Genomic DNA, 27,023 nt, shown 5'->3' on the forward strand with positions numbered 1-27,023 from the left:
ATTTCAATTTCATGAATGTATAAATATACAGCGTCGTTACCTTTGCTGTTATCACATTCTTAATTTTTGTAACATGTTGGGTGATTATAAGGTCAGGCTGGTGAAAAATTCCAGGACACCTTGGGGTTAAATATGATTCTTTTTTTGTCCACAAAATGAACTGTAAGCTTCATATGTTCCAGTTGGCGTATACCAACTATGCCCCCTCTATGCGCATCGATGAGTCTGAGTTGTGTCCTTCAGATTTGAATTACCTTAAATATCAAGTTCTAAAATGTGTTCATAATATAGCCTACTGTTCTGTTTGGAGCATCAAATCCTGCTTTGTATGATGAGGTTGCCGATTTTTGGCGTCGCATTAAAAGGAATGTAACTAGAAAAGAAAAAAGAATGGCGTCGCATTAAAAGGAATGTAACTACATTTACCCTGGGTTGTTACTGCAATCTCCTTTATGAACGTGCAGTTATATAACTATGAAACTGATAAGATTCAGATGTGACGCTCCCTGGTTAGCTTACAAGGCACATGCACGTGGAAGTCACATGGACAAACAAACGACGGCACATGATGGAAAGTTGGTTCAATCCAACACTTCTGGTAATTAGGTGCGTTCTAGCCAAAGCCGGGCCAAGCCCTATATGTAGCCCGAAGCAGAATTTGTTTTGGGTACATGGCATCGCCTTTGCTTGACTACAACCGAAACAAGCATAGTGCACTGCCGTTGTTCGTGTCACCTTCATTTTATGTTCAATGAGTACTGTTAAGTGAAAAACATTGAAAATGCCACTGACTTGTTGCCAGGGTCCTCTGCAGCCAATTCAATCATTTTGGGGTGAACAAATTCAGGGGTGTTCATTCCTGAATGAAGTCAGTCATCCAAAAGCAGGCTCTTTTTTTTTCTTTTTTTTTTTTGTCATGTAAATTGGTGAGGAGCCCTCAGACCGGGCTCACAACTGAGTGTGCAAGCGGCGAGATAACTGGCTGTGTAAAACAAAGTCATTTTAGTTCAGTAGTTTTCCAGTAGCTTGTTTAAAGGGAGCAGTCTGTGGAACTTCATGCTTCTACTTCACCCGGACAACATCTCTGTTCACTGTAAGTCATATTTCAAGGCACAAGTATTTATTAATATAACTAATGAATATGTTGATTATAGCGCTTTTGAGTAGTTTGTAGTGCAATCTACCTTTTTGTTAATTTATTTGTGACTATAGTGAATAATGACTCTTGGTTCCATGTTGTAGCTGCTGTGTAACATATGAAGTTGTTTGAGTTTTTAGTATAGCAAATCACCCATGAAAAAAAATGGTCTATAGTTCTATTCTACTTGCTAATGTGAGTTATTGATGATTTAAGAGAAATCAGATGTTCAAGTTATTGCAGCAGGTCTCTCGTGAGGGTACGCGTATCTTACATGAGATTTAAACCGGGCAAGTGTCAAAATCAAATGCTTTTTAATGTAAGTGGAACGGCAATGGGTTTGTTTTCAAATTAAGAGTAAATGAATTGGATCATGCACTCATTAACAACGATAAATTGTCATATGGATTTTCGTTGCAAACCTCTGTATGCCTTTATTTCGTTAAGTTGCTCATAGACGTGCATTGGCGTGAGTGACGCAATTTTTAGGCAGACGAGTCGACAATAAAACTGATGATACATGATCTGCTGGAGTTGCTGAATAAAATACTAGAGAGACCACAACAAATGTAATAAAGCAGTCAGGGCCGGTACAGACCTCTGTTTTATGTCTCCTAACTTTGCTTTGCTTTCAAATCAGACTTTTACATACATTTGTTGACCTTTCAGTTCCCCCTCAATGAGAATACTGTTTTGACCAGCATCAAAGCCAAAATGTCAGCTGCGAGAAAACAGGAGGAAGATAAGTAGCTCCCCGCTGAATGTTACTCCCCCTGAGGAAGAAGTCAGCTTTTGTAGTAAACCCGATCTGGTTGCTAGGGGCAGGACTCTGTATGTCACTTTTCACACTGGCCATTGTGGTATGTACAGTGGCAGAAGAAAAGGCTGCTCTCACCTCACCGCGGATGGATTAACCCACTGCTTGCCATATGCGGCAGAAAGACCAACTTCCTATAGATGCCACTGAAAACACAAAATTAGATAAGGTTGTTCTATCTATCATCAAGTGTGAAATTACATAACCCGCGATCAGAAAAATAAGATGTGTCTATGAGGGAGGTAATAGAATTGTGTTGTCTTAATTTGATTAATTTAGAAAATACCCATCCTGCTAATTTCTCCACCAACAATTTGGCTAGAGCACACAAGAGCTTCCATTGTTAAGTGGTGCCCACGACAGCCGGGGGGGGGGGATTCATTTAAAGTCGTCTGGGAGCGAGGTGGGGACCAGTTTAAGACTTGAGACATTTTTATCCATTTTCTAGAGCCACCAGGGTCACAGGCTTGCTGGTGCCTACCCCAGCTTACTTTGGGCAGTAGAAGGGGGACATCCTGAACTGGCTGCCAGCCAATTGGAGGGCACACAGAGACCAACAACCATTGGTGCACCCAATTACACCTTAGGACAATTTAGTGTGTCCAATAAACCTGCCATGCAGGTTTTTGGAGTGTGGGAGGAAAGCGGAGTTCCCATAGAGAAGTCAAGCGGGCTCGGGGAGAACATGCAAACTCCACACAGGAAGGCCGAAGCGAGATGGATTTCAACTCGGTCCCTTAACCGCTCCATCGAGCCGCCCTCCATTGCATGCTATTTAAGGAAGCATGTTTACTATTATATTAAGATATATAGGGGACAAATAAATTGATTTTATTTTTTTTATCTTTATGTGTTTCTTTATTTATTTTTGACCGGTATATTTGCAGTTGGCCTCAGCTGTTTGCTGGGAATTGGGATCAGCCTTGTGCCCTGAACTGTGAAGCGTATGTGCTAGACATTTTCAATGAAACTAAAGTTTGTCCAATTTCTTGCTCTTCACTGTGGTAGCAGGAAAAGCTAAATAACTCCAAGTTACTTCAAATGATCAAACATTTTGGAATCCTTCACTTTCATCGCAACAGTGTAGCTCCCCCTGTAAGCCGTCATAGTCTTGAAAGTTGAACTCAACACTCGCATGGAACGGAACAGCTCTCCCAAATTTACATGATAGCAGAAAGACTGCAACAATTGGATATGAAGTTTTCTGTACTTTTTCATTGTTCTGTTCAGCATATGTAATTGATCTGTTTTAATCTCACCCAATCGTTTGAGAAAAACCCTCAACTTGGGCTTTTTCTTTTTAGATTAATTGCATTATTGTGGTACATCAAAATATGGATGTACAATAACCAAAAAAATGGCTTCACTCATTTATGTTTTGTTTAGCAGACTTAAATAGATGCAGTTGTAACCATTTACCTTCTGCTGTATTTGAGACTAGTCCCAAGTGCTGGCTGCAACTTTATTTTCAACAATCAGGAGAAATGCTGCTGTTTTTTTGTTTTTTGTTTTTTTGGTACACATAGTTAGAAAATATCATTAAACGAAAATCTTGTCCCTTACAAACGTTGACAAATGTGGGTGTTCCGGAATTTAGTTTGGCAAAAAGCTTTGCTATGGCTACCTACATTAGCGGGTTTGTTGCTAGCATCAGCTGTGGCAGCAGCCGCTGCTAGGTGCTTTGCATTTATGTGGTTGGCTAAACTTCTTTTATGGTATGAAAGCTACTTCTTACATTCAGAATCCATAACATTTTACCTTTATCAAAGGTGCCATCCGGGCTTATTTTAATTCCAATTACTATTCATCAAACTGGCAACTCTCACATGCTCTTCCATTTCCATGTCTTCTTTCTGCTTATGAACTTTCTTTCTTTTCTTACACAAAAGAAGCCTATCAAGTTAAGTCAAACACATCGACAGCCAATCAGGGTCCACTTTAAAGGTGTGACTGACTTTTGTTTTCCAACCCTCAAAAATGGAAGCACAAGAAGCTTGATGCATTAAAAAAGATCTAATCAGCATACAGAAAGCATAAAGTTGAAGAAACATGACTTTTAAAAGATAACTCTGTATTTATGACTGCAATTTATTGATCGCAATTCATTCTTTATCCTCTGTATATTTTGAAGAGACACCTTGCAGCTATTTTAACTTGACACAACCTGCGCACTGACTGCATACTTTCACAACTTTTTTTTTCTCAACGGTCATTAAAGCATGGCTACAATATTAACAGTAATGCTGAATTGCCTAATAGGATGTAGTACCAAAAGTAATAGTAGTTCCTTTGGTAGATAAATGAAACCTCATATGTCTCTTTTTTTGTTGCTGTTTTAATGACTGACAATTTAATTATTGAATTACCAATCCTTAAAATTCTTGTCATTAAATTTCAAAAAGTAGTTAACCACTGTTAGTAGCAAAGAACTAAACCAAAAAGCTATGTTTAGTGTAGGAAAAGGCGGAAATCTATTTACATAGCCCAACCTGTATTGTGAAACTCCGTCGAATGATTAAGATGAAATATTGAGTCCAATTAAACAAATATGCAATATTGCAATCACAAAGTTGTACACCCACTGATGAGTCATTTCCGTTGCGCTGCAGTCGCCCTTCAAACGAGAAACCGCTGCTCTTGTTCAGAGACAACATACATCGGAATGCTCCGCCCATGATGAGCTAGCAGCTCACTGGGCACAGAGGCTCTTTTGAACTTGGATGGATTTATTTCATATGTACATTTTAAGTTAAGACGGATGTATTGCTTTCTATGTCCTCAGCCTATAAAGACACACTATTTTCATGTTTTCTTGTTTTAATGATGAACACATTGGCTACTTCATTGAGATTAGTGTGTTTATTTTACATAGCAGGCCTCACTGAACTGACTTTGATGTGCCCGACGCAGATGGTTTCACAATGGCGGTTGTTTATTGCCAGAAGGAGACAGCAAATGATTCACATCACTATCACTTTGTTCTCTTGATAATTCTAAGCTTTGTTTCAACAAATATGATAAAGAGGACATTTTGCTCCAATAGGGATTAGCGCATGCTGTGTCATCTCTGGGTGTTTGTTCATACACATAATATGCAAGTGCGTCACGAGGACCTTCGCACCAAAGAGATGCAAGAAATCACCTTTTCTAATTGGAGGAATGTGATGACTATCCTTCCAAAAAGATGTTTTTGTTCTTGGGGTCTGTTAGTATTCTGTTAATTTAAGGTCCCTATGACAAGAACTCGAGATAATTGTATTTTTATTATTGCATATTATTGTGAAGGGCGACTCGGTGGGGCAGTGGTTACCAAATCCGCCTCAAAGTTCTGGGACCCGAGTTCAAATCCACCTGGCTCCAGAATTTCCTGTGTAGAGTTTGCATGTTCTCCCTGAGCCTGCATCGGTTCTGTCCAGGTAGGCCCCTGAGATAAAAACGAGTGGTTTTGCACCCTTCATATATCACAAATGCTAAATTAGTCCGAATGGCATGTTTAGACGAGCAAGGAATTATAGAAACATATTATGGTAGAGAACATTTTTTGGGGTAGTTTGTTGGTAGTTTGTCACTTTAATGGATCATGTAGTTGCAGTGTGGTCTGAATGTCAAAGTTTTCTTTTAAGTCAATATAAGACTCAAAATTTATTTTTAATTTTTAGTTATCTTATTTGTATTCGTTGTTTCAAGATTCAAGAGTTTTATTCATACACATAGCAATACTACACAGTGAAATTCTTATTCTGCTCACTTCCTCGAGCAGACTACATTCCACATGCGAGCAAATAATAAAGTAGGCAATAAAAAAAAACTGTAATACCAATATGGGCAATAATAATGAACCACTAATAAATTCATATGCTTACATTCTGCGCATATTATTGAGTAGGTGGAGCGTTAAGAAACTGCATGCATCTGAGGACGATTGTACAACATATCATGTCATGCAAAAATGTTATTAGGTATTTAGCAGTTTTCCTGCACTGTGCAGGATTTGTAAGGAGCACATGTGCATGCGGTAAAGTGACTGGTGGTGAGGCAGATTAGTGCATGAGGGATTTGTTCAGAACCGGATGGCCTGTGGGTAGAAGCTGTTTGCCAGCCTGGCAGTCTTGGCCCTCAGACTCGTGTAGTATCTGCCTGATGGCAGTAGTTCAAACGGGTTGTGTTGTGGGTGAGTATTGTCCCTGATGAGGTAGTGTGTCCTCCGCAGAACCCTGGTGTGATATTGGTTTAATTTGTGATAGCTTAGTGTTTTCACAATGCATCTTTTTGCATGACCAATTTCACCACCTCAAGCACTTAATACGCATAAATGATTGTTAAAAAGAGGTATATAAGTAAAGCTGAGTTCAGTCAAAGTCTTGAGTGTACGGTCCATATTTTGACATAAGAAAGTGTCCATAAAAAAAGTGTCCAAGTCAAAAATAAAAGCAAGAATTGGTCGATCTCCAAACTAACCACAAAATAGTGACTAATTTTTTAAACGGTAAATAATCTGTTCCTCTTGTTTTTGTCTGTTGTTGTTGTACAACGTTTAAATTCTTCCTTTTGGTTGCCATTCTGCTCCAGCTTGTTCTCCCCTTCAGAAAACATGTCCACGGAGCTTTGTAAGCGTCTTTGAAAATGTGGAGCGCTTGAGGATTGAGCGTCACGCTGTGTACCACGCGGGCGCCTCTGTTGCGCACGTGCAACAGCAACAAGCCCAGTTATGAGGCTGTTTTCATATCAAATATTTGACCAGAGGAATGGCCATCAGGATGAGGGCGCAATAGTGCGAACACAACATTCACACCACGTTTCCCATAGCCTGAAGGCAGACTTCTGCTCTATGTGCCACTCCCAAACATTTGGGAGGAGGCCATGGAAGGAGGGGCCTTGCCCCCACGCTCAAGCCCACACAGGTAACGGCTGTCTGAGTGGAATGTGGCAGAGGTGTGGAGCTTTCGGCTAACAGGGTGTGGAAGAGATAGAGGATCGGGAAGGGAGTTAACCCTCTATGTCATTGCTACTCACCTGGATAGCGAGAGTGCGTGCGTGCATGTGTGTGTGCACGCTGAAGTTAAAGGAGGGATCAAGTCACCGCATAGAAAGTCACATTCAGTCAGTCGCGCCGTATCTTTATCTCTCACACACACTCACGCTTCTCTCTCTGAGTTTATAGGCAAATCAGTCAATATTTGACCGGACTGGACAGTACAAGAGGGGAAGAAGAAAAACTCAGAAACAAGATTCCTTTTTTTTTTTAAAATACTACAATTTGCAGGTTTTACTTTTAACACTGCTGGTGGATACACACTTTCTCCAAACTGTTGGATCACAGATGCCAAACAGGATTTAGTGGGGTTTTTTCTTCCCCTATTTCATTATAGTTGGACTTTCGAACTTGGATTGGTGTGGGATCAGGAACAGGTTTGTTTGCTGTCATAAATGACCCAAAAACTTACATTGTTTTTATTGTAGTTCAGTTGCTGCTTCTTATTCATATTTTTGTCTGTGACCAAAGAGCCAAGTGACTGCTGGTTAAGTGTGCGTTATGCAACTGTATGTCATATGCATGATCAATGATAGCTGATATGATCCTCATACCTTTGAGAATTTTGTATTTTTTGTCATTTTTGTCTAGCTCAGTGTTTCTCTCTAGCTCAATACAACTATATGCTGTACTTTGAAGTTTTCGACCACTGTGCATTTTTGCGTCATTTAAATCTTTAATTCAGTGATTCTTTTGTGTACCACTAGAGGGTGCCCACATAGCGAGATCCCCTAGTCACGACGATCAAATTAAAGAGAGCGAATATTGCAATAACAACAGTCGTCAATAAGATTACCCTCTAAGTGTTACAACTTTATTCTATTCATACCATACAGCTAATTCAGTGCTTCTCACATAGTAGGGGGGTGCGAGGCGATGCCGAGGGGGTGCAGATGACCCGAAGGAAAAGACTACGTTTTTGTCACGTGAAGTGTAATTGCAATAAAATGAGAATTTTCATCTTTTTTTTTTTCTTTTAGTTTCTGGCACTTTGATGCACTTGCATTTTTTTTCAGTTTTAGACTAAGCTGTATAAATGCTGTAAAAAAAGTACTTAACAATTATTGGAAGTTTATTTATTTTGCTTTTTTTCTTTTCTTAATGTTAAAAAGTATACAGGTTTAGGTAAACTTATACCATTTTTGTAGATGATAATCTTATTTATAGTCAGCGCATCAAGTGGAGGGGGCGCAAAAACTTTTCTCGTTCTTGCTTGGCGAAATATAGTCGACAACCACTGGGCTGAGTTTTCCAAGCTAGAGACCCAAAATAAATGACAAACAACATATAATTAATCAAAAATACATCTCCAAAAAAATCACTGGCATTCAGGGTTCCAATTAGATACCTTTTCCAGGGCCAAACATGCAAAGGTATGTTCCCTAATACCACCTCAATGACAAGTCATTCTACACCAATGTGGTGTTCAAAACAGGAGAAAGAAACCGGATCACATGATACAAGATGAAAGAATGCCTAATGTTTATATTGTCAGTCCCATATACCTGCACACAGTGTCAGATTGCTATGCTTTCTTTTCCAGGTGGCACACAGCAATAGCCTAAGGCTAATACTTTGTTTTCAGTTGGTTTCAGATAATTGAGCTTGTCGTCAATGTCAGATGTCTTACCAGACTTTACACAAACGCCTATGGTGTGTCATGGTGGGGTCAGACCCCTCCCATGTCTACGACCTTCAAGGCTTGTTTTTGTTCGTGGGTACATGGCCACTTAAGTCAATCATTGCCATTGACGGCGATAGACGTCAAAGATATATTTTTATTGGGCTGTCAGCGAATGAGTTAATAATAGTGATTATTTACACTATTCACCAAAACCGCTCAATGGCTCAAATGCTTCTAAGATTAAAATTCTCCAAGTGGATAAAACACCTGCCTGTGTTTTAAAAAGGCTTTTTCAGCGCATATTTCTGTGATTGATGGTTATGTTTTGTAGGAAAGGAGCTGGTTTGTCCGCCCAAATGTATCGTGGTCAGTGATTTATGTGATACACATACATACACACACATCGCTGTGGTCAGTTCACACTCACAAGGAGGTGTTAAGGTGACTTTCCCATGTGTTTTCAGGCTGTTTTTTAACTTGGACTGGTCATTCTCTCACCTTGAGAAGAAATTCTTTCTTGAAATTGTAAATCATCCCTGAACAAATAGCCTTTCTTATGTGTAGTACACATCTTGTGTAATTTTTATCCCTTGTCATTTGGCATTGGTGTTGTGCAGTGTTTGCCCACCAAAGTTATTATAGTTAAGCAAAACTAATGAAGTAACTACACCTGAAAATGTATTCATAAACAGAATAAGATAAAAATTACAGAGTTTTAAAAAACTGAAAACAAACAAATAACATATTATGTTCATAAATCTAGCAGAATTATTGCTTTATTTTTGTTTTTTTCCTGCATTATTATATGTGCATTATTGAGCTTTTAATTTTTGTTTTATTTATTTGTTTTATAAATATTTTATATTAAATAAGTATTACTGCTCAGCCATACAGCAGAAGAGTCATTTGGGAAAAATAGCTTTATTTTGAGGAAGAATAGCTTTTTTGTAACGTTCTATGCATATAGCTAGCTAGCTTAGATAGATAGATAGATAGATAGATAGATAGATAGATAGATAGATAGATAGATAGATAGATAGATAGATAGATAGATAGATAGATAGATAGATAGATAGATAGATAGATAGATAGATAGATAGATAGATAGATAGATAGATAGATTAATCACCCAAATTTACATGACTAGTCATGACGCAATTGTTGAACAAAACTACCAAATCTTAGTCATTTTTACAGCCATTTTTGTTACAACTACTGTGAAAAATCCTGTGCCAACACCCAGTAGATGGTTATGGACATATCGAAATTTTCAGCCCACCAGTTCATTTCTCCAAATATGATTCCATCACATATTCAATTCTTGTTTACACAGTGAGGACTCAACAAGGCATTGTGGGGTATTTCCACACCCCACCCTCTATTTTTCCCTTCCTGTCGCACATATCACAACAGCTGAAGCTGCATGAAACATGTCATTACTTAACTGCCTACATGAAGGTATGATGATCAAAAGCCCTGAGGGAAATTTGCAGATGAAATTCCACGGACTATCTATTTAACTGTATGTTGCAATTTTCAGTCTACTGTTAAGTGGAAAGTTACCCACATCCCACGTTGCTTGTTAACTATTAGTGTGAACACATGCTTTACATCTTTACCACTGTCCACATATTAATACGATCTTGCGCAAATGTCTGTCCGCATATCTGGTTCTATTTACCTTTGCTCAGCCTTGACCAAGAAAACGTACAGGTGTTTCAAACAATATCTTTCTCAGTTTTCTTGCTCTACGTAACATTTTCCAGCTTTGTCTTTTGCGTTAGTAGACTTAAGTTGTTACTTGTGTGTTTCAGGTGCAGGAAGGCGATGGGGAGATGGACGTTACATCTCTCATTGGGCCTTGGCCTTGTGCTCATTCTAATGAGCTGCTCCTATACTGAAGGTACAGCAGATGACCGTATTGATTAGCGCATTGAGGGTGCTGCTGATTATTTATTAGCAAGCAATTGTCGACACAAAATGCATTTTGACAAATTTCAAATTATTACATTTTTTAAAAATATATTAAACTGGTTGAATTGATTGCTTGATTGGAGAGTCATGAATATATTCACAATTTAATGTAAAACTGAATGAAATCAACACACACACACACAAACATAAATACAATATTGTGCACTAGTGGTGTGGTAGCTGATGCAAAATTGTCTTATACCTCTGAGAAAATGTGTGCAAACTCGTCACATTGTAAATACAAAATAGTCATAGTAGGAAAAAGTTTCATTGTACTGAAGAGCCAAACAGAGCAGAAAATAAAATTACGGTGATGTTATCCTCTTTGTTTTATCTTGTGCTCACTTCATTGGCAGTAAATTAGCCTTGAAAATTCTCATAAATGCAACATTTTCAACACAGTGCTACTTCATCAGAAAAGCTTTCATTGAAAATTATCAATGTTCCTATCTTGCATTTAATACACAAGCCCTTGTACATGTTTGCTTATAATTATTTTAGGCTTGTTTATATCATACAAGTTGCTGTGTGCAGGCAACCGTCATGTACAAGTATAAGCAATTGCTCTGTTTGCGCTTGCAAAATTTGCAAAATTACAATTATACATGGGTGTCAATTTAAAGTCATGATAATATATTAATGCCGTTTTTGCAGTACAATATAACTATTTGCTTAATTCTAGGCCTTAACGTGGGAAAAACAAATTCCTAAGCTACATTTTGAAGGATTTATAGAAGTGGTTATTTTTCCCTATTTTTACTATTGGCATGGCTCAGTGGTAGAGTGGTTACCTACAAATTAACAAAATGTAAATGAGAGTTCTTTTCAAATAAAAAAACATTTTAAAATTTGACCTTGTATTGAGAACTATTTAATTACATTTAACTCATTCCATGCCATGGACGAGAATTCTCATCTTCTAAAATAGTAATAAAAATAATAAATAATAACGTTCTTGTCAAATATGTTTTTTATGGAGAAGAGCAGACCCTTGTCTAATGCTTACCTAATACAAGCCAATTGAGCACTGTAGCGCTAACTGTGACCATTGGATGTCAGTGATTCCACACTTACAACACAGCTATTACCTACATCAATTCTAACTGAAGAATGGAAGTCAATCTTTCATATGGCAGAACCCATATTTACATAGATGTGGCACACAATATTCTATTGGCCTTGAAAGGTGAATGAAGATGCTAAATACATTGGCACTCTTGAGGTTTCCTTTTCCAGTAACGCTTGGCACTGAAAGAGTTCTTTTGCAACTTGCTTAAACTTGCTTAAGAATTTCTGACACATTTTTTAACTCAAAATGTTCATAAAAACTTTTAGAATAAAGTCTTGAATTAGGTTTTCTTGGCAGGAAAAATCATTCTTAACCCATGGGCAGATTTTTTTTTTTTTACTTAAAACAAGAGCATTTGTCTTATTTTAAAAAATCTTTTTCTTGTATTTGTCCGGAACTTTTTGCAGTGTGTTGAGATGAGCGAAAGAGATAATACAATAAGGAATTATTCATGAAGAAGCCAGATACTGTAAACTGTGTGTGTGGGTGTACCATTTTATTCTCACTTTCTTTTATGTTGGGTCCATCTCCTCTCCTAAATTTCTTTTTATCCTCCACAGCCAACTATTGCTTTGCCAGTAGGTCCAAAACCTGCTCGGACTGCCTCCAGGCGGGGAAAGGCTGCGCCTACTGTCCCGATGAGGTCAGAGCATAAAAACGGGAACATAAAAGAACATGCTTCACATTTAGCCAAGACTTTAGTCCTTTGGCATTACTACAAATGTTTTTTTTTTCTTGTTGGCGATCATTATTGTTAGTCATAGATGATAGCTGAACATAATCAGTCACTGTACAATAGTGATGTAAACAAAGACGAAATTGTTTGTACTCTTCCTTTAAATTGATGTAGAACTTAAGTAATGTAGCTGCTATGTTGTAAATTGCACATTGAAAGTTTAAAAGTGGGACAGACTATTTTTCCCATGCACTTATTTCATTATTTTTAGCATAAATTTTAATATTTTGTCTTACTTTGATCACGTCATCATGCTCCACGTAGTTAACACCTTTAAAAAACACATTTTGCCAATTTGACAGAAAACAATTTCACACACACAGGATTCAAGAGTATTTGTCTCAAAATTAATCATTAGTCATTTTTACGTGTTTTTGACATCCAAAAATATTTTCACGATTTTCACATTTCTCAGATATGGAAACAAATGTGTGATTTCAAACATGTCTTTTTCAAATCCATAAATATATTCAAGGTATTCAGGCGTTTTTCAGATCCTCAAACATATTTACTATTTCCACGTATTATTCTGAAACGTATTTGAAATTTTTAAGAGTTGTTTTTTTAAAGATTCACTGATATATCCACAGATTTCACAAGCTTTTGTCATGGTTGTGTACTCATTTTTCATGACTTACAATTTATAAATATTCTCTTCTGCTAGTGAGTATTTAAATGTGCATTTGTGGATCAACGGGCATGTGCATCTAATTTATATTTTATATCACAAATATGTATTTGAATCTACAAAACGGGAAAATCACAAATATATATGTGGATTTGAAAACGTGAAAATCACATAAATATTTATGTGAATAATTTTGAGACAAATCGCTTCATAGTTCAACTGTTTTCTGGGTTTGGTCATGCTAAGCCGCAATTGGTTGTTACATGAGCCCTGAGCACCAGTGATGTCATATTCCATCCAACAGCAAATGTCAGGTTGAAAGGCAGTTGGAAAAGGTTAAATCGGTGTACTATCTCTTTAACTCAGTCCTTTTCAAATAGTGGGCAGGTGTGGATGACTCCAGGGAAAAGGCTTTGTTTTTGCCATGTGAAGGGAAATTGCATTAAAATAAGGATTGGCATCCCTTTTCTTTTTAAATTTAATTTGACATGGTTATTTTTTTCTGTTTTAGACTAACCTGTAACCTGTATAAACACTGTAAAAAGTAGTTAACAGTTGTTGAAAGTTGAGTCTTTTGTTAATGTTAAAAAGGATGGTTTTAGGTATACTTATGCAAGTTTTATTGACGTTAATCCTATTTATATTCGTTGAGGGGGGGTGAAAGGTTCTTCCTTTCCCGGGGGTTTTTGCACAATATAATTGAGAAGCACTGCTTTAAATTAACATACTGATATACAAATGAAGATCTGCTGGCATTTATGCAACGGTGCAGATAGTCTGCCTCTGAAAATAAACGAGGTGGTATGTTGTGTCAGTGTTTAAAATGTACAATCGTTCACAAACAGACCACTGTCAAAAAAGTGGCTATATTTGAAATGGTAAACATAATAATTCTTGCTCACAACTGCTTGAATGAGTTGTCCTTGTCATTTTAGACCTTTAATGGACCTCGCTGTGACCTGTATGAGAACATTCTGGCTCACGGCTGCAGCGCTGCAGCCGTGATCACAGCCCAAAGTAGCATGAAGATTGAAAGAGTAAGTCCACTTACATCACTTCCAAACTTATGGAACGTAGGAATGATGGAACCTCTAATATGTCCTCCCACCTTGCGTTACCCCTGCGCAGAAACAACAGATCGACGTCCGAATGGCGCAGTCGCAGGTGTCCCCTCAGCAGATGAGCATGTCTTTACTCCCAGGGGAGGAAAAGATGGTCGACGTGGAAGTCTTTGCCCCAACCAAAGGGCCTTTGGATCTCTATATTCTTATGGACTTCTCCAACTCCATGGAAGACGATTTGGACAACTTGAAGAAGATGGGTCAGGAGCTGGGTGAGCATCTCGGGTCCATCGCTTTGGTACTTTTGCCCCTTTTGTCATGTCTTTGATGTAGGATTTTTCTTTTACAGCTTCACTGGTGAAAAAGCTGTCAGATGATTACACGATCGGATTTGGGAAGTTTGTGGACAAAGTTATTGAGCCCCAAACAGACATGAGGCCTGCTAAGTAAGAAATATAGGGGTGTAAACATCTTCGGTATTGACATTGCATAGGCTTTCTCACATTTTTGTCCCTCCATTATTTTTCCTTCAGACTTGCAAAACCATGGCCAAACAGTGACCCTCCCTTCTCTTTCGAAAACGTCATCAAGCTGACCAAAGACTTGAACTTTTTCACTAGTGAGCTTCAAAAGGAAAGAATCTCTGGCAATCTGGATGCTCCTGAAGGAGGCTTTGATGCCATTCTGCAGGCTGCAGTCTGCGGGGTAAGAATACCAAGAGCGGTCCATGCATTTCACATTTAAGCCTTCATTGATGTCCTACTCTAATAAATACCCCTCACAATACCATCATGTATGACACCACGGCTGGAGAAATCATATACAGAAGCACACTTATGTATTACTGGGCATTGCATCACCTTAATCATGTACAGTACAACACAGGCTATTTTCCAGAGCATTTAAAGATCAGTAAACCTGCATCAGCAATTAAAACTTATCACTACACGTGATATATGATATCCATTAATTTAATATGAATTAACTAAAATTACAAAAACATATTAAGGATGAAACAATGCTTGCACTCGCCAAAATGGCTGTCCCCCAAAATACTTATTTTAACACAAAATCAATTTTTCTTTCTTTACTCAAGAAGACTTCAATGACTTGGTTGGCGTAAAAGCAAGTAGATGTATTTGATGTTCCTGTTAACGGTCCCCGGGTCTGGCTCTGGTGTAGGCTACACCATTAATGCAGATCAACAAAGCTACAAGCTGTATCTCGGTTGATCTGCATAGCGATGCCTCCCATTCAATCCATCCAATCACAGGACACGTACGTGTCATGTGCTACGTGAGGCCTTAGATGGCCTCTGTCTACCTAGATGGCCTTACTGTTGTCAACTCTTGATCTGATTGGTTCTCGCAATTATCTGCTAACTCTATGTGGGCATTCACGTCCAGTGCACAAACGCCCGCACTCTTGATTGTAAAGGCCTCAGGCAGATTTCATTCAGCTTGGCGACACAAGTTAGCTGAATTCTGATTGGATAAAAACTCTAACCTAAAAGTACAACACTAGAATGAGCGTAACCAACTGGATATACTATTATATTAAGAAAACAGAATATGGAGATAAACTGTATATATTTAGGAAAATCACATTTAAAATTACATTGACTTGTATTATAAGTATGATAATGATGTCGGGTTATATTTGGCCAGCAAAGAAGGCCATACTGGCCCTGAGGGCCCACCACTGAAGAATACACATTTGAGTGTGCAAAAAAAAAAAAAATAATAAATAAAAAAAAAAAAAATTCTGAATTGAAAAGAAGCAACTGAAACTAAATCCGAAATGTTATCAAGACTGCTACATTATACATTTCTGCTTGATTCCCTCATATCCCAGGATAAGATTGGTTGGCGTGAACACAGTACACATTTACTGGTTTTCTCCACCGAATCCGCCTTCCACTATGAGGCTGACGGTGCCAACGTGCTGTCAGGCATCTTGCCACGCAACGACGAGCTCTGCCACCTGGATGATGAAGGCAAATACACGGAAGCTACCACTCAAGATTACCCTTCCATACCCACGCTGGTCCGTCTGCTTGGCAAGCATAACATCATCCCCGTATTTGCTGTCACCAACCACTCCTATACATACTACAAGGTTGGTGTTTATTTTACTTTACATATTCTACATTATCTTATGAACAATAACTCAATAGTTTGCACTTTGTTTAGAAACTCCAAACATATTTCCCCATTGCTGAGGTGGGCCTTCTGCAAGAAGACTCCTCCAACATCCTTCAAGTCATGGAAATTGCTTTTGAGGTAATAACTTACTTCTGACATGTGTCAGATGTGGAAGTGCATCCTCTCTGCCTTCTTCTTCAGAGACTCCTGTGAGAACTCAAATCACTCAACCATAAACAAAACGATGACAACACTTTTTCTGGTGTGTATTTTTTCAGAGTATCCGTTCCAAGATGAGCATTCGTGCAGAGGACAGACCCAAAGCCTTTGAGGCTCAGTTTTTGTCCACCAGTGGGAAAGTTGCAGAATACGGAGCCTTTGATTTCAGACCTGGAGCAATCGTAAGTGGATGAATAAATAAATAAATGAATAAATAGATAGATAAAAAATAAATAAATAAATAGATACTGGTACTATTGTATATTTCTGTATATGGGTAAAAATGTAAAAAAAAACTATTTTTTATTAGTTTAAAACCATTTTAAACCTTTTATTATTATGATTATGATTATGATTATGATTATGATTATTATGATGATTATTATTATTATTATTAGTCGTAGTCGTAGTAGTAGTATTATGTCCCTCCCCATATATGTTTTTCAATGACAAGTGATTTTGAATGCACAGAAGACGCATTTTGACACAGCCTTGTGCGCTCAAATAGTGATTAGTACCAGCAGCTACTATGTTTGGATGTCAGCATGAAAAATAATCTCTCAGGGGCACTCAAGCGTTGTTAGCTAGTGGCTTATTTTCTGCGAGACGCTGCACTAAATGCAGGCGCAGTACAATTAAGCCGTTTTTAATAGTTCCCTGAATTGCCGATTGAACGTGATTTCAGAACAACGTTGTGTTGTTTAACACGGCTCACAACTCATTCCCAGAGAAAGAAACCATTTGTTCTGTCAAAGTTATCGCCATTGCGACATGCTTCCAGAAAGAACATCAAAATACTGTAAAAGTGTTCCAAGGCGTTTGTGTTCACACATTATTTGGTAGGGTAAGGTTGATTTTGAAGCATTGGATGGCCTTCTCATAACATTTTCCAGCATGTTTTACTGTCATGCAGTGCATTCTGATGTGTATTTCATTGCATTTATGGTCTAAAAAGCTAAAATGAAAGAATAAAAGAAATAAACAAGAAATAAAGAACGAGAAATCTCTTTGCGTTTTCATTTTGCCAGATCTCATCTTACAAGTTCTTGTCCCATCGCAAATATGTATATACTGTATGTATATACTGTGTAATGTATGTATACAGTATATTTATACACTATAGGTTATAGGATTACAAAATTATTAACATTCATAGCATATTATCATGGTGCATGTCTTTTATTCATCTTTACTTGTTTTTTAGTAAGTCACATCTGAAACAAAACACACAATTGCTTCAAAGCATGGATTGGTGTTTTTCAGGGCAAATTCAAGATGAGGCTTAAAGCCCAGAGGATGATCGACGAGTCTCCGGTCTGTAAAATGGACATGGATGAAAAAGAGGGCATTATGAGAGTTAAACCTACAACCTTTAACTCTGCAGTGAATGTGAAAGCCAGTGTCCTATGTCCAACTTGTGATTGTGAGAAGGTAAATGCACATTAACATCCAAAAGTTGGCCAAATGTTCAGATGATGGGGCTTGCCCATTGAGTTTAATTCTTGTTTCGTCTTTAGGCTGCTATCCCTAACGCGCCCAGATGCCATGGCAACGGAGACCTCGTATGTGGGAAGTGTCAATGTTATGATGGCTGGTGAGATTCCCTATTTGAAAAAAAAAAAGCATTTATTAATTTTCGTTTTTCCCCAATTAACAACAATTTCTTACTCATTGTGTTTTTGTTCCATCTTGGTGTTGGTCTCAGGTTAAGCACATTCTGTAACTGTTCAGCGAGCGCTTCAGCCCTGGACACCCGCCTTTGTATCGGCCCAGGATCAACAGAACCTTGTTCAGGTCGTGGGGATTGCCTTGAGTGTGGAACATGCGTGTGCTACAACCCTGATCAATTTGAAGGACCTTACTGCCAGTATGATAGAACCCAGTGTCCACGATTTGGAGGCTTCCTCTGCAATGGTGCGTGTGGAACTGATTATTTGAAACAAAAACGTTTTTTAGGTTAAATGCTAATTAGAAAGTTTGTAAAATTTTCCTCTTTTATCTCATCAGACCGAGGATCCTGCATTATGGGCCGCTGTGTATGTTCTGATGGCTGGGAGGGAAATGCCTGTGAGTGTCCTAAGAGCAACCGGACCTGTCTCGACAGCAAGGGGGTCGGTAGAAACATTTTATTAAAACATTTTGATTTCATGTCATCCCATGTCTTAAATGGACATTTTTTTTTGGTTACTTCTTGCAGGGTGTGTGCAATGGCCGTGGGAAATGTGTTTGCGGTCTATGTGAATGTCTATCAACTGGTCTTGAATTGACATCGACCTGTGAGCCAAATTTCCAGGTACATAGTATTGTTTATATATGTGATTTTATGCAAAGTCATTTATATTGCATGTCCGGAATGCATGCGATTTCTATATGTCTTTCAATGATGCATACTTAACAGAAACAAGATAAAAATGAAAAACGCCACGTCAATGATTTATTTACCGCTATAATTTAATGGTGTCGGACATTTTATGCCACTTTAAAAAATACTGAGCTTCCCAAGTAACACCATTGTGAGCAACTTGAAGCAGCTGTGTTGTGGGCCAGTGTTTATACAAATAATGAGAGAGGTTTACGTTCTGAAAGTATAATTACTATTTTAGGTGTGGGAATCTTTGGTTGTCTCTAATGTTTAGGTGTATGATTTGATTTAAAGTCAGCATGCAATTCAAAATGATTGGTTCAAAGTGATTTGATCATCTAGTGAAACAATCATCGTTATCTACACCAGTCTACTTTTTAAAAGAGTATCAACTGGAGATATTAAAATGTCTTTTTTGGTTTAATGAATTTGAATTGTAAGTTTATTTCATCCACAAAAACTGTGTGACCCAAAATACTCTGTTCTTTATTTTGATTCATTGACATACCAACAAGTAAAATAAGAATCAACTTTTTGGCACCCCTCTGATAATGATTAATATTCTAAGCCAATGTAACATTAGCAACATTAGAATTGCACTTAAATGTAGGAAAATGTTAAAAACTCTATTTGAATTATAATTCATTTAAAACGTATTGCACATATTGCTAAAACAGTCATTTCTACCTAATATGTTTGAAAAAAAAAACTGTGTCCTAAATTGAATGCAAATGTATGCAATGCCAAAGTTAAATACAACTGACCTGTACCTGGACAGTGACTCTTCAGTTATAAAATGCTACTGTGGCATTACAGACCACATACAGCAACCTGTTTGGGGGTTATTGGCCCAGTTTGTTATGAGGAGGCATGCAAGTCACAATTTTTATTTTGTAAACATCAGTATAGCTGAAAAGTAACAAATACATATACTGTACTTTTTTGCTGTTTCTGCAAAACATTTGCAATGGGGCTGTCCTTGAAAAATGTGCTCTCCTAAAAAGGGTCCCTGATTCCAAAAAGTTTGAGAACCCCTGCACTATTACATAAAATAATAGCATGCACAATATGATGCCCGCGGTCTGACACTACTACAAACTAAAACCACTAAAACAAACATAACAATGTGTGATAGTCTATACAAAGCATTTTATTGTTTATAAGTCATAATTTCTAATTGTGTATTGGTTTGACAAAGTGTTTACAACTGTGATTCTGGTCTTTTCAGGCTCAGCTCGGTGCGTGTGAAGCCACACGGAGTTGCGCTCAGTGTCGGGCATGGAAGACAGGGGAAAAGAAGGACAAGAAAGAATGTGACAAGTGTCCTTTCAAAGTCATCATGGTGGACGAACTCAAAGACGGTGCGGGAAATGATTGTTTGGTACAGGTCACGTTATGTTTCGCCTTTGTATCAATTAAATGTGTCCTGGTTTTTGTTTCAGAGGACAAGGTGCTTGACAAGTGTAGTTTTCGCGATGAGGACGATGATTGCACATATCACTACACGGTAGAAAACCCCAAAGTTCCTCAATCTAAAGACTTAGAAGTTCAAATGCTCAAGAAGAAAGGTAATCCCGAAATATATTTAACTAAATACTGTAAATACAAACAAAAGTAGCAAATGAGCTAACATAAGAGTGCTGTGTATGATTGTCATATCAATGTTTTCTCTTCTACTTTTGGGACATTTCTCCAGATTGTCCAGCTGCCAGCCTCCTCTGGTTGCTCCCTCTTATCTTGTTCCTCTTGTTACTGCTGGCACTTTTGGCCCTCTGCTGCTGGAAATACTGTGCCTGTTGCAAAACCTGTTGCCAGGTAAGAAAATTTTTCTGTGACCATCATTGCAACAAAGGGTGCATCTGCAAGAAAAGTCCATGTCGAAAAAAGTGTCACAAACATGGCTCGACACGGTCAACCTCATATTAAAGTAAATTTACCCGGCTTGGTCGACTTTTTCCTGCTCTGATTATATACACTACTCATTTTTACGATTTGGCACACAATTAATAATGCAGCATTTTGACGTTATATTTTGAAACCAAGCTAGGATTGGCTCAACGTTTATACAATTACAATGTTTTCCAGACAACATGAGGTGCTAAAAAGGCAAACATTTCTCTTAAATGAGGTCATGAATGGGGAATAATATAGCTTACATCTGTTTGTCGGCTCATTGATAGGTCGGTTAGCAAAATAATTGTATTTGGTGTATCTTAAAATGTATGTACAGTGCACCCCCCATTTATCTTGAAGATATAAAGAAGTACAATATTTGTAGTTTATACTTCTTAAACCCTTTAAACACATTTAAACTTTTACTTTTTTTAAATGTACGCCTGTTCAAGCATAGTTTTCATTGCACATTTCTCCACATAAGCGTCAAAGCATGTTTGCTTCAAGCATTTATTTGTAACCCCCAGTGAAAGTAGACAACTGACACATACATTAAAAGACAATTTAACCAGTTTGTGTAATTTTGTCTACTGAAAATCTGCTGTCTTATCACTAACATGTGATGTGAAACACCATAGATGGACATTTGTAAATTTGTATAAATTGTACTATGATTATTAGCCATTTTCATTTTACAGTTGCAGTGAAATTAATGCTTTTTCTATTCTGTCTCAGAGCTGCCTCGCCCTGCTGCCTTGTTGTAGAAAAGGTATGATGTAAACTTCATAAACCCTCTCATTTCCCACGTAGATGTATATTGATGTGGATGTTCATGTTTTTTTTTTTAGGTCGCACGGTTGGATTCAAGGAAGATGAGTATCTTCTCCGCCAGTCTCTGCTCACCTCAGACCACTTGGACACACCTATGGTGAGGAATGGCCCTCTCAAAGGGACTGATGTCGTTCGCTGGAAGGTTACAGATAATGTGCACCGAAGTCCCAACCACCCTCAAGTTCTAGTCAAGCCTAACCCTAAAGAAACCAGTAAGTCTTTAACTGTATGTTTACAGATGGTGTAGATTAAAGGGCAGTTCTAATGCAGATATTCTTCCTTTACAGTTCAGTATCCAATCTCCCTGCGGCTTAACAGAAGGTTTTCTGAGAACTTGTCTCGCCCCGACTCCAGAGATGCAGAACAGCTTCGTAAAGAAGTCGCAGATAATGTGAGTTTGCATCTTTGGTTCATTGGTAACCAAGTGGATGATAGCTAAATGTAGTATTTTTTTCAGCTTAATGAGGTCTACAAACAAATTCCTGGGGCCCAGAAAATGCAGAAGACTTCATTTAGGTAAAACATGACTTGTCAGGTTTTACAATATATTTGCATTTTGATCTGTTTTAATAAACTAAATGTCTTTTTTTGGGCAGAACACAGAGAAATGCAGGGAAAAGGTAACATCCATAATTATACAGTACATAGGTCTGTGGTCCCAAAGGACAAAAATATGTAATACCCCTTGTGATCTACAGGCAGGACTACACCATCATGGACACCATCTTGTCTGCTCCTCGCAGCAGCTACCCTGATATTGTCAGATTGACTGAGAGAAATGTCCAATCGGGACACTTCAATGACCTTAAAGTGTTGCCTGGTTACTACACTGTTGCAACAGACAGAGGTATGATGGAAATGTATCATATTTCAATCTACAATAACAAATAAAAAATAAAAGCAAAAGTATTTCTAATGTAAAATAAAAATGTCTATGGGCATGGAGGCTAATGCTGAAAGCCGCCTCTGTCCAGTCATGGTCTACCATGAGTTTTAAGACACTTCAATGCCAAGAATGAGCATTCAACAGACAAAACATTTTTCCCTACTAGGACAGACGATCACAATATTCAGTTTTTCTTGGAAGGTCCGTCATGAAAATGGTGTGCCAAGTATATTTGAAACCAGAGCCATCTCTTCTCCTTCTGCCATGGGTTTAAAAAAAAAAGAAGGAAAAAAAAAGAAACAATATGTTGTTAGCAAACAAATCTCCTGGTTCAAATTCATGACGTTTTGTGGCAAAGGGCACTGTGACTCTTGGGAGAGCTTATCCAATCACATGCTATACATGGTGATGTCTATGTCGGGCCATCTAGCTTCCCCTGAGGTTGCAGTCTCCCGAGATGATTGGTCCGAATGCTGGAAACTGAACAGGGCGTGTCCATTTTCTTTTACTTCTGAAGGGTCTGGCAGATTTCAAGGAACCTGGAAGCTCTAGCTAGCTAAAAAATGATCAGAAAAATGTTTTTATCCAACTAATTAATATATAGCACTGGAATCACTGCAGTCCAGGACAGACCAACGACAATAATTTTACTTAAACATATTAGTGAAGAAATCTGTTTTTCTGAGTATGTCTAGGCTGGCAGAGAAGGCCTTGCCATCCCCTAAGGCACACCACTGCTTATGTACACTATGAGTACCTCTACCCCATTTGTGAACCACCAATCTACGCAATATGTATTTTAAGGCATGAAAAAAAATCACGTTCACAAGTTCTGTTCGTGTTAAACATACCTTGATCTTGACTGATTGGCACATTTATAGCTGTTTGTAACTTGAGAATAGTCATGGAAAATAAAAGATCAATGTAGGTGCTTTACATGGCTTGTGTTATTAATCTCAATTTAAGTTAACAATCATTTTCATTTCATTTACTTTTATCTGCACAGAGGCTGCAGGAGCTATCGAGTTCCAAGAAGGTGTAGAGTCGGTGGATGTTCATGTACCACTCTTTACCAAGGATGAAGATGATGACAAAAAGCAACTGTTGGTGGAGGCCACAGACGTCCCGCTTGGAATTGCCAAAATTGGAAAACGCTTAGTTAACATCACCATCATCAAAGAACATGGTCAGGAGAAACTTTGAAAATGATGACAATGATGTCATAATTAAGTACCATCTGCCGATTGCACTCAATTGCACTAACAGTCTTTCACTTCTTTTCCCAAGCCTCCAGTGTGTTCTCCTTCCTCCAACCGGCTTACACCTACAGCAGACAGGATGGAGTGGCAAATATTCCAATTAGTAGAGAGATCATTGAGGACGGACGCACACAAGTATCCTACCGTACACGAGATCTCACAGCCAAGGATAAAAAAGTAAGAGTCTATCTATTTGCATTGAATCCATGGGCTTTTCACTGACTGGGTCAGTGCTTTTATTTATTTTTTACGACTCAAGGAAGGAGAAAGCATTTTGCCACCCCCCCCCCCCCCCCCCCCACACACACACACACACACACACACTCACTCGCTGCAGTGACTATAAATGAGATCATTATGTCTGAAAATTGTAATAAGTATACCTAAAATGGTGGACTTTTTAATATTAACTTTCATCAACTTGGAGCAAGTGTTAACTACTTTTTGCAGGGTTTATACAGGTAACAGCTTATTCTGAATCTGAAAAAAAAAATGTTGAAAGTCTATCACAGCGCCTCAATAAAAATGTCATTCCATCTTGAAACAAGAAGCAATTTTGACCAACTGAACCGTTTTATGCTGAAAAACAATTAGATCAATAAATCAATGTAAATTGGAACATTAACGCTAATAATGTGTCTTAAATATTTGAACCTGAAATAAAAAGTGCTGATTTTTCTTTCTAAATGACATCAATCATTAATGTCATTTTGAAACAAAAATGTTGTCGACAGCAAGTTTAGAACTCCGGCACCCTTTGACAATGAGAGCGCCACTGCACCACCTGGTGTTGTAGATGTGCAAATTTGGCATTTTAACCAGGAACCTTAAGTCATAATCAGCATTTCGTGGGCCACATAAAGTTATGTGGTGGGCCAGAATGGGCCCCCGGGCCTTGGGTTTGACATCTGCGCTCTATGTATTTCAGGACTATGTGACTGTGGATGGAGATCTTACTTACGGCCCTGGTGAGACCCAGAAGATTGTTCCGGTTCGTCTGTTGGAGCTGGGTGAGAAAGATGCCCTCTTGGATGACAAACAGGTCAAACAGTTTGTCATGGACCTCAGTAATCCGCGACAGGGCGCCAAGCTTGGGCGCTACCCCAGAACGACTGTCACAATTGCTGACCTGCCAGGTACGAAAGTTTAGATTGTCTTTTATTTTGGCATTTATTCAAAGTGAGTGATTTCTTGCATAGCAGAACATTCATTTTCTGTGAACCGCATCGGAATTCCAGAAAAAAATAATCTAATTTGATCTAATTGGTTGAAAAATGTATCTTCTATTCATCCATTTATGACAGTAATTTATCACATTACTATGTGTGTTCCTCTACATTCCTGTATGCACAGGAAGAACAGTTAAATGTACTTGAGTTACTGTTGTGATATTATTTTCAGCTGCATTTTCTTAAAAAAAATACTGCTTTGAAGGTCATAACAGAAATGCATTCATTATTACTTCCCTGAGACATAACAATACACAACAAAATATTTCCTCTAAAAATTGTAAAACTGAATAGTATAAGCGGAGCTTTACATTTTACGAAACGCTGTTGCCAAGGCAATGTGCTCTTTGCCAGAAAAAATATAATTATGTTGGTCTTAACATTCTTGAAAGCTGTGAAATTTTGAACACTCACCACGCCTGGCAAAATAATCAATAGATTGTGATTTTATTGTGCTATTTAATATTATAAGTTGTGTGTGGGGGTGGGATCATTCGAATGAATTATCGTAGTACTAGTTGTACATTTCACCAAGAACTGTCAAATATGTGCCATGGCCAAAGTACGGGTGGCTCGGTGACGCAGTGAATAGCACGTCCGTCTCACTGTTAAAGGGACCCGAGTTCAAATCCACCTAGCTCCGACCTTCCTGTGTGGAGTTTGCATGTTCTCCCCGAGCCCCCATGGGTTCTCTCCAGGCAAGCCAGCTTCCTGCCATGTCAGGTGTAGTGGACATACTAAATTGTCCTTAGATGTGATGGGGTGTTTGTCCCTGTGTGCCCTGTAATTGGCTGGCAACCAGTTCAGGGTGTCCCCCGCCTACTGCTTGAAGTCAGCTGGGATAGGCACCAGCAAGCCTGCGACCCTTGTGAAGATAAGCGGATCTATAAAATGGATGGATGGATGGATGGATGGATGGATAGATGGCCAAAGTACTTGTGTTCAAGACCTGACACATTCATTTTCTCCCTCCCATGTTTGACTATCAATCAGAACCCAGTGTGATGATGTTCAAGAGGGGCACCCAGAACTTCACAACATCCGACCCAAATTACACTATCCCTGTGGTCCGCACTCGCAACCAGGACAGCCCCGCTACGGTAAAATGGCGCAAAAAGAAGGGCCAACCTTTCGACCTCTCCGGTCTTCTGAAATTTAACCCTGGAGAGACTGAGAAGAATATAGTGATCGACCCAAGAAGCAATCCTGCTCTGAGTCAGCCTGATAGCTTCCAGTTGGAGCTTTGGGACCCTAGTAGCAATGCCACTATTGGAGAGAGGAAGACCACGATTGTCAATGTTGTTGAAGGAGGTTGGTTGTGGTCTAATAGTAGTTACAATATTTTGCAGTAAATTGTTTAAAGTGTTCAATGTTCCTATGTTTCTTGTAGGTCCAAAGTCTCCTGAGATGGCCCAGATGCAGCAAAAAGGTTTTATTTCGAAAAATACTTCACCTGGTGGGCGCCTTGTTGCTCCAGGAAAACCAAGAGCCAAAGCAACAGGACCCAGAAGCATCCGTCTCAACTGGGATCCACCACCCGGTAACCCCATGGGGTACAAGGTGCATCAAATGAACAGCAGTTTAATTATAATATCCTCATGCGTAGTACAGTGTGTCTGTAATGTACCTTGTCTTTGCTTTCATATTTTAGGTGAAGTATTGGATTTATGGTGACCCAGAAAAAGATGCTCAGGTCTTAGATGTTAAGACTCCTCATGCTGAGCTGACCAATCTGTATCCCTACTGTGACTACGAGATGAGAGTGTCTGCCTACAATGCACTGGGAGATGGAAAGGAAACAGACATTGTTGCCTGTCAGACTCTGGAGGACGGTAATAATTTGTTCGGTTTTCACAGTTTTTGGAAAACTACAGTCAATGGGAACAGCTCTGCTAATGTTATATACTGTATGTGTTTTCCTGTAGTGCCTGGCGAACCGGGCCGACTTGCCTTTAATGTCATCAGCCCAACAGTCACTCAACTCAGTTGGGCTGAGCCTGCAGAGACAAACGGTAACATCACGGCTTACGAAGTCATCTACACACCCATCGATGATGATCTGAGTAAGGAAATCCCTGTATCTTCCAAAGCGTAGTACATCACACAACACAGATGAATAAG

The 27,023-nt window shown here is 38.6% G+C and overlaps 1 protein-coding gene across 6 annotated transcripts in view; it reads left to right on the top strand.

Moving 5' to 3' along the window:
* The first annotated feature begins 1,020 nt into the window (after window positions 1-1,020).
* Window positions 1,021-27,023, top strand: part of itgb4 (integrin, beta 4) — a 38,703-nt gene continuing 12,700 nt past the window's right edge. For 3 of the 6 annotated variants that reach the window (XM_088438874.1, XM_088438879.1, XM_088438876.1), the window contains exons 1-31: window positions 6,801-6,856; window positions 10,426-10,514; window positions 12,215-12,297; window positions 13,954-14,055; window positions 14,147-14,351; window positions 14,429-14,525; window positions 14,613-14,784; window positions 15,934-16,197; window positions 16,272-16,361; window positions 16,502-16,624; window positions 17,706-17,873; window positions 17,960-18,036; window positions 18,148-18,356; window positions 18,450-18,553; window positions 18,640-18,735; window positions 20,033-20,165; window positions 20,247-20,372; window positions 20,501-20,619; window positions 21,433-21,466; window positions 21,546-21,740; window positions 21,816-21,919; window positions 21,986-22,044; window positions 22,125-22,148; window positions 22,227-22,375; window positions 23,421-23,600; window positions 23,702-23,850; window positions 24,602-24,809; window positions 25,896-26,213; window positions 26,293-26,462; window positions 26,554-26,734; window positions 26,828-26,965. In XM_088438874.1, the coding sequence (XP_088295000.1) occupies window positions 6,816-6,856; window positions 10,426-10,514; window positions 12,215-12,297; window positions 13,954-14,055; window positions 14,147-14,351; window positions 14,429-14,525; window positions 14,613-14,784; window positions 15,934-16,197; window positions 16,272-16,361; window positions 16,502-16,624; window positions 17,706-17,873; window positions 17,960-18,036; window positions 18,148-18,356; window positions 18,450-18,553; window positions 18,640-18,735; window positions 20,033-20,165; window positions 20,247-20,372; window positions 20,501-20,619; window positions 21,433-21,466; window positions 21,546-21,740; window positions 21,816-21,919; window positions 21,986-22,044; window positions 22,125-22,148; window positions 22,227-22,375; window positions 23,421-23,600; window positions 23,702-23,850; window positions 24,602-24,809; window positions 25,896-26,213; window positions 26,293-26,462; window positions 26,554-26,734; window positions 26,828-26,965 (4,207 nt within the window). In that variant the 5' untranslated portion in view covers window positions 6,801-6,815. Of the gene's footprint in view, window positions 1,094-6,800; window positions 6,857-7,338; window positions 7,365-10,425; window positions 10,515-12,214; window positions 12,298-13,953; window positions 14,056-14,146; window positions 14,352-14,428; window positions 14,526-14,612; window positions 14,785-15,933; window positions 16,198-16,271; window positions 16,362-16,501; window positions 16,625-17,705; window positions 17,874-17,959; window positions 18,037-18,147; window positions 18,357-18,449; window positions 18,554-18,639; window positions 18,736-20,032; window positions 20,166-20,246; window positions 20,373-20,500; window positions 20,620-21,432; window positions 21,467-21,545; window positions 21,741-21,815; window positions 21,920-21,985; window positions 22,045-22,124; window positions 22,149-22,226; window positions 22,376-23,420; window positions 23,601-23,701; window positions 23,851-24,601; window positions 24,810-25,895; window positions 26,214-26,292; window positions 26,463-26,553; window positions 26,735-26,827; window positions 26,966-27,023 lie in introns of those variants that run through there. The other 3 variants (XM_088438877.1, XM_088438878.1, XM_088438880.1) reach the window with 3 other exon arrangements.

This window comes from Hippichthys cyanospilos, chromosome 17 (assembly GCF_059441005.1).
Source record: "Hippichthys cyanospilos isolate Australia breed blue-spotted pipefish chromosome 17, RoL_Hcya_1.0, whole genome shotgun sequence".
In the NCBI taxonomy this organism is placed as follows: Eukaryota; Metazoa; Chordata; class Actinopteri; order Syngnathiformes; family Syngnathidae; genus Hippichthys; species Hippichthys cyanospilos.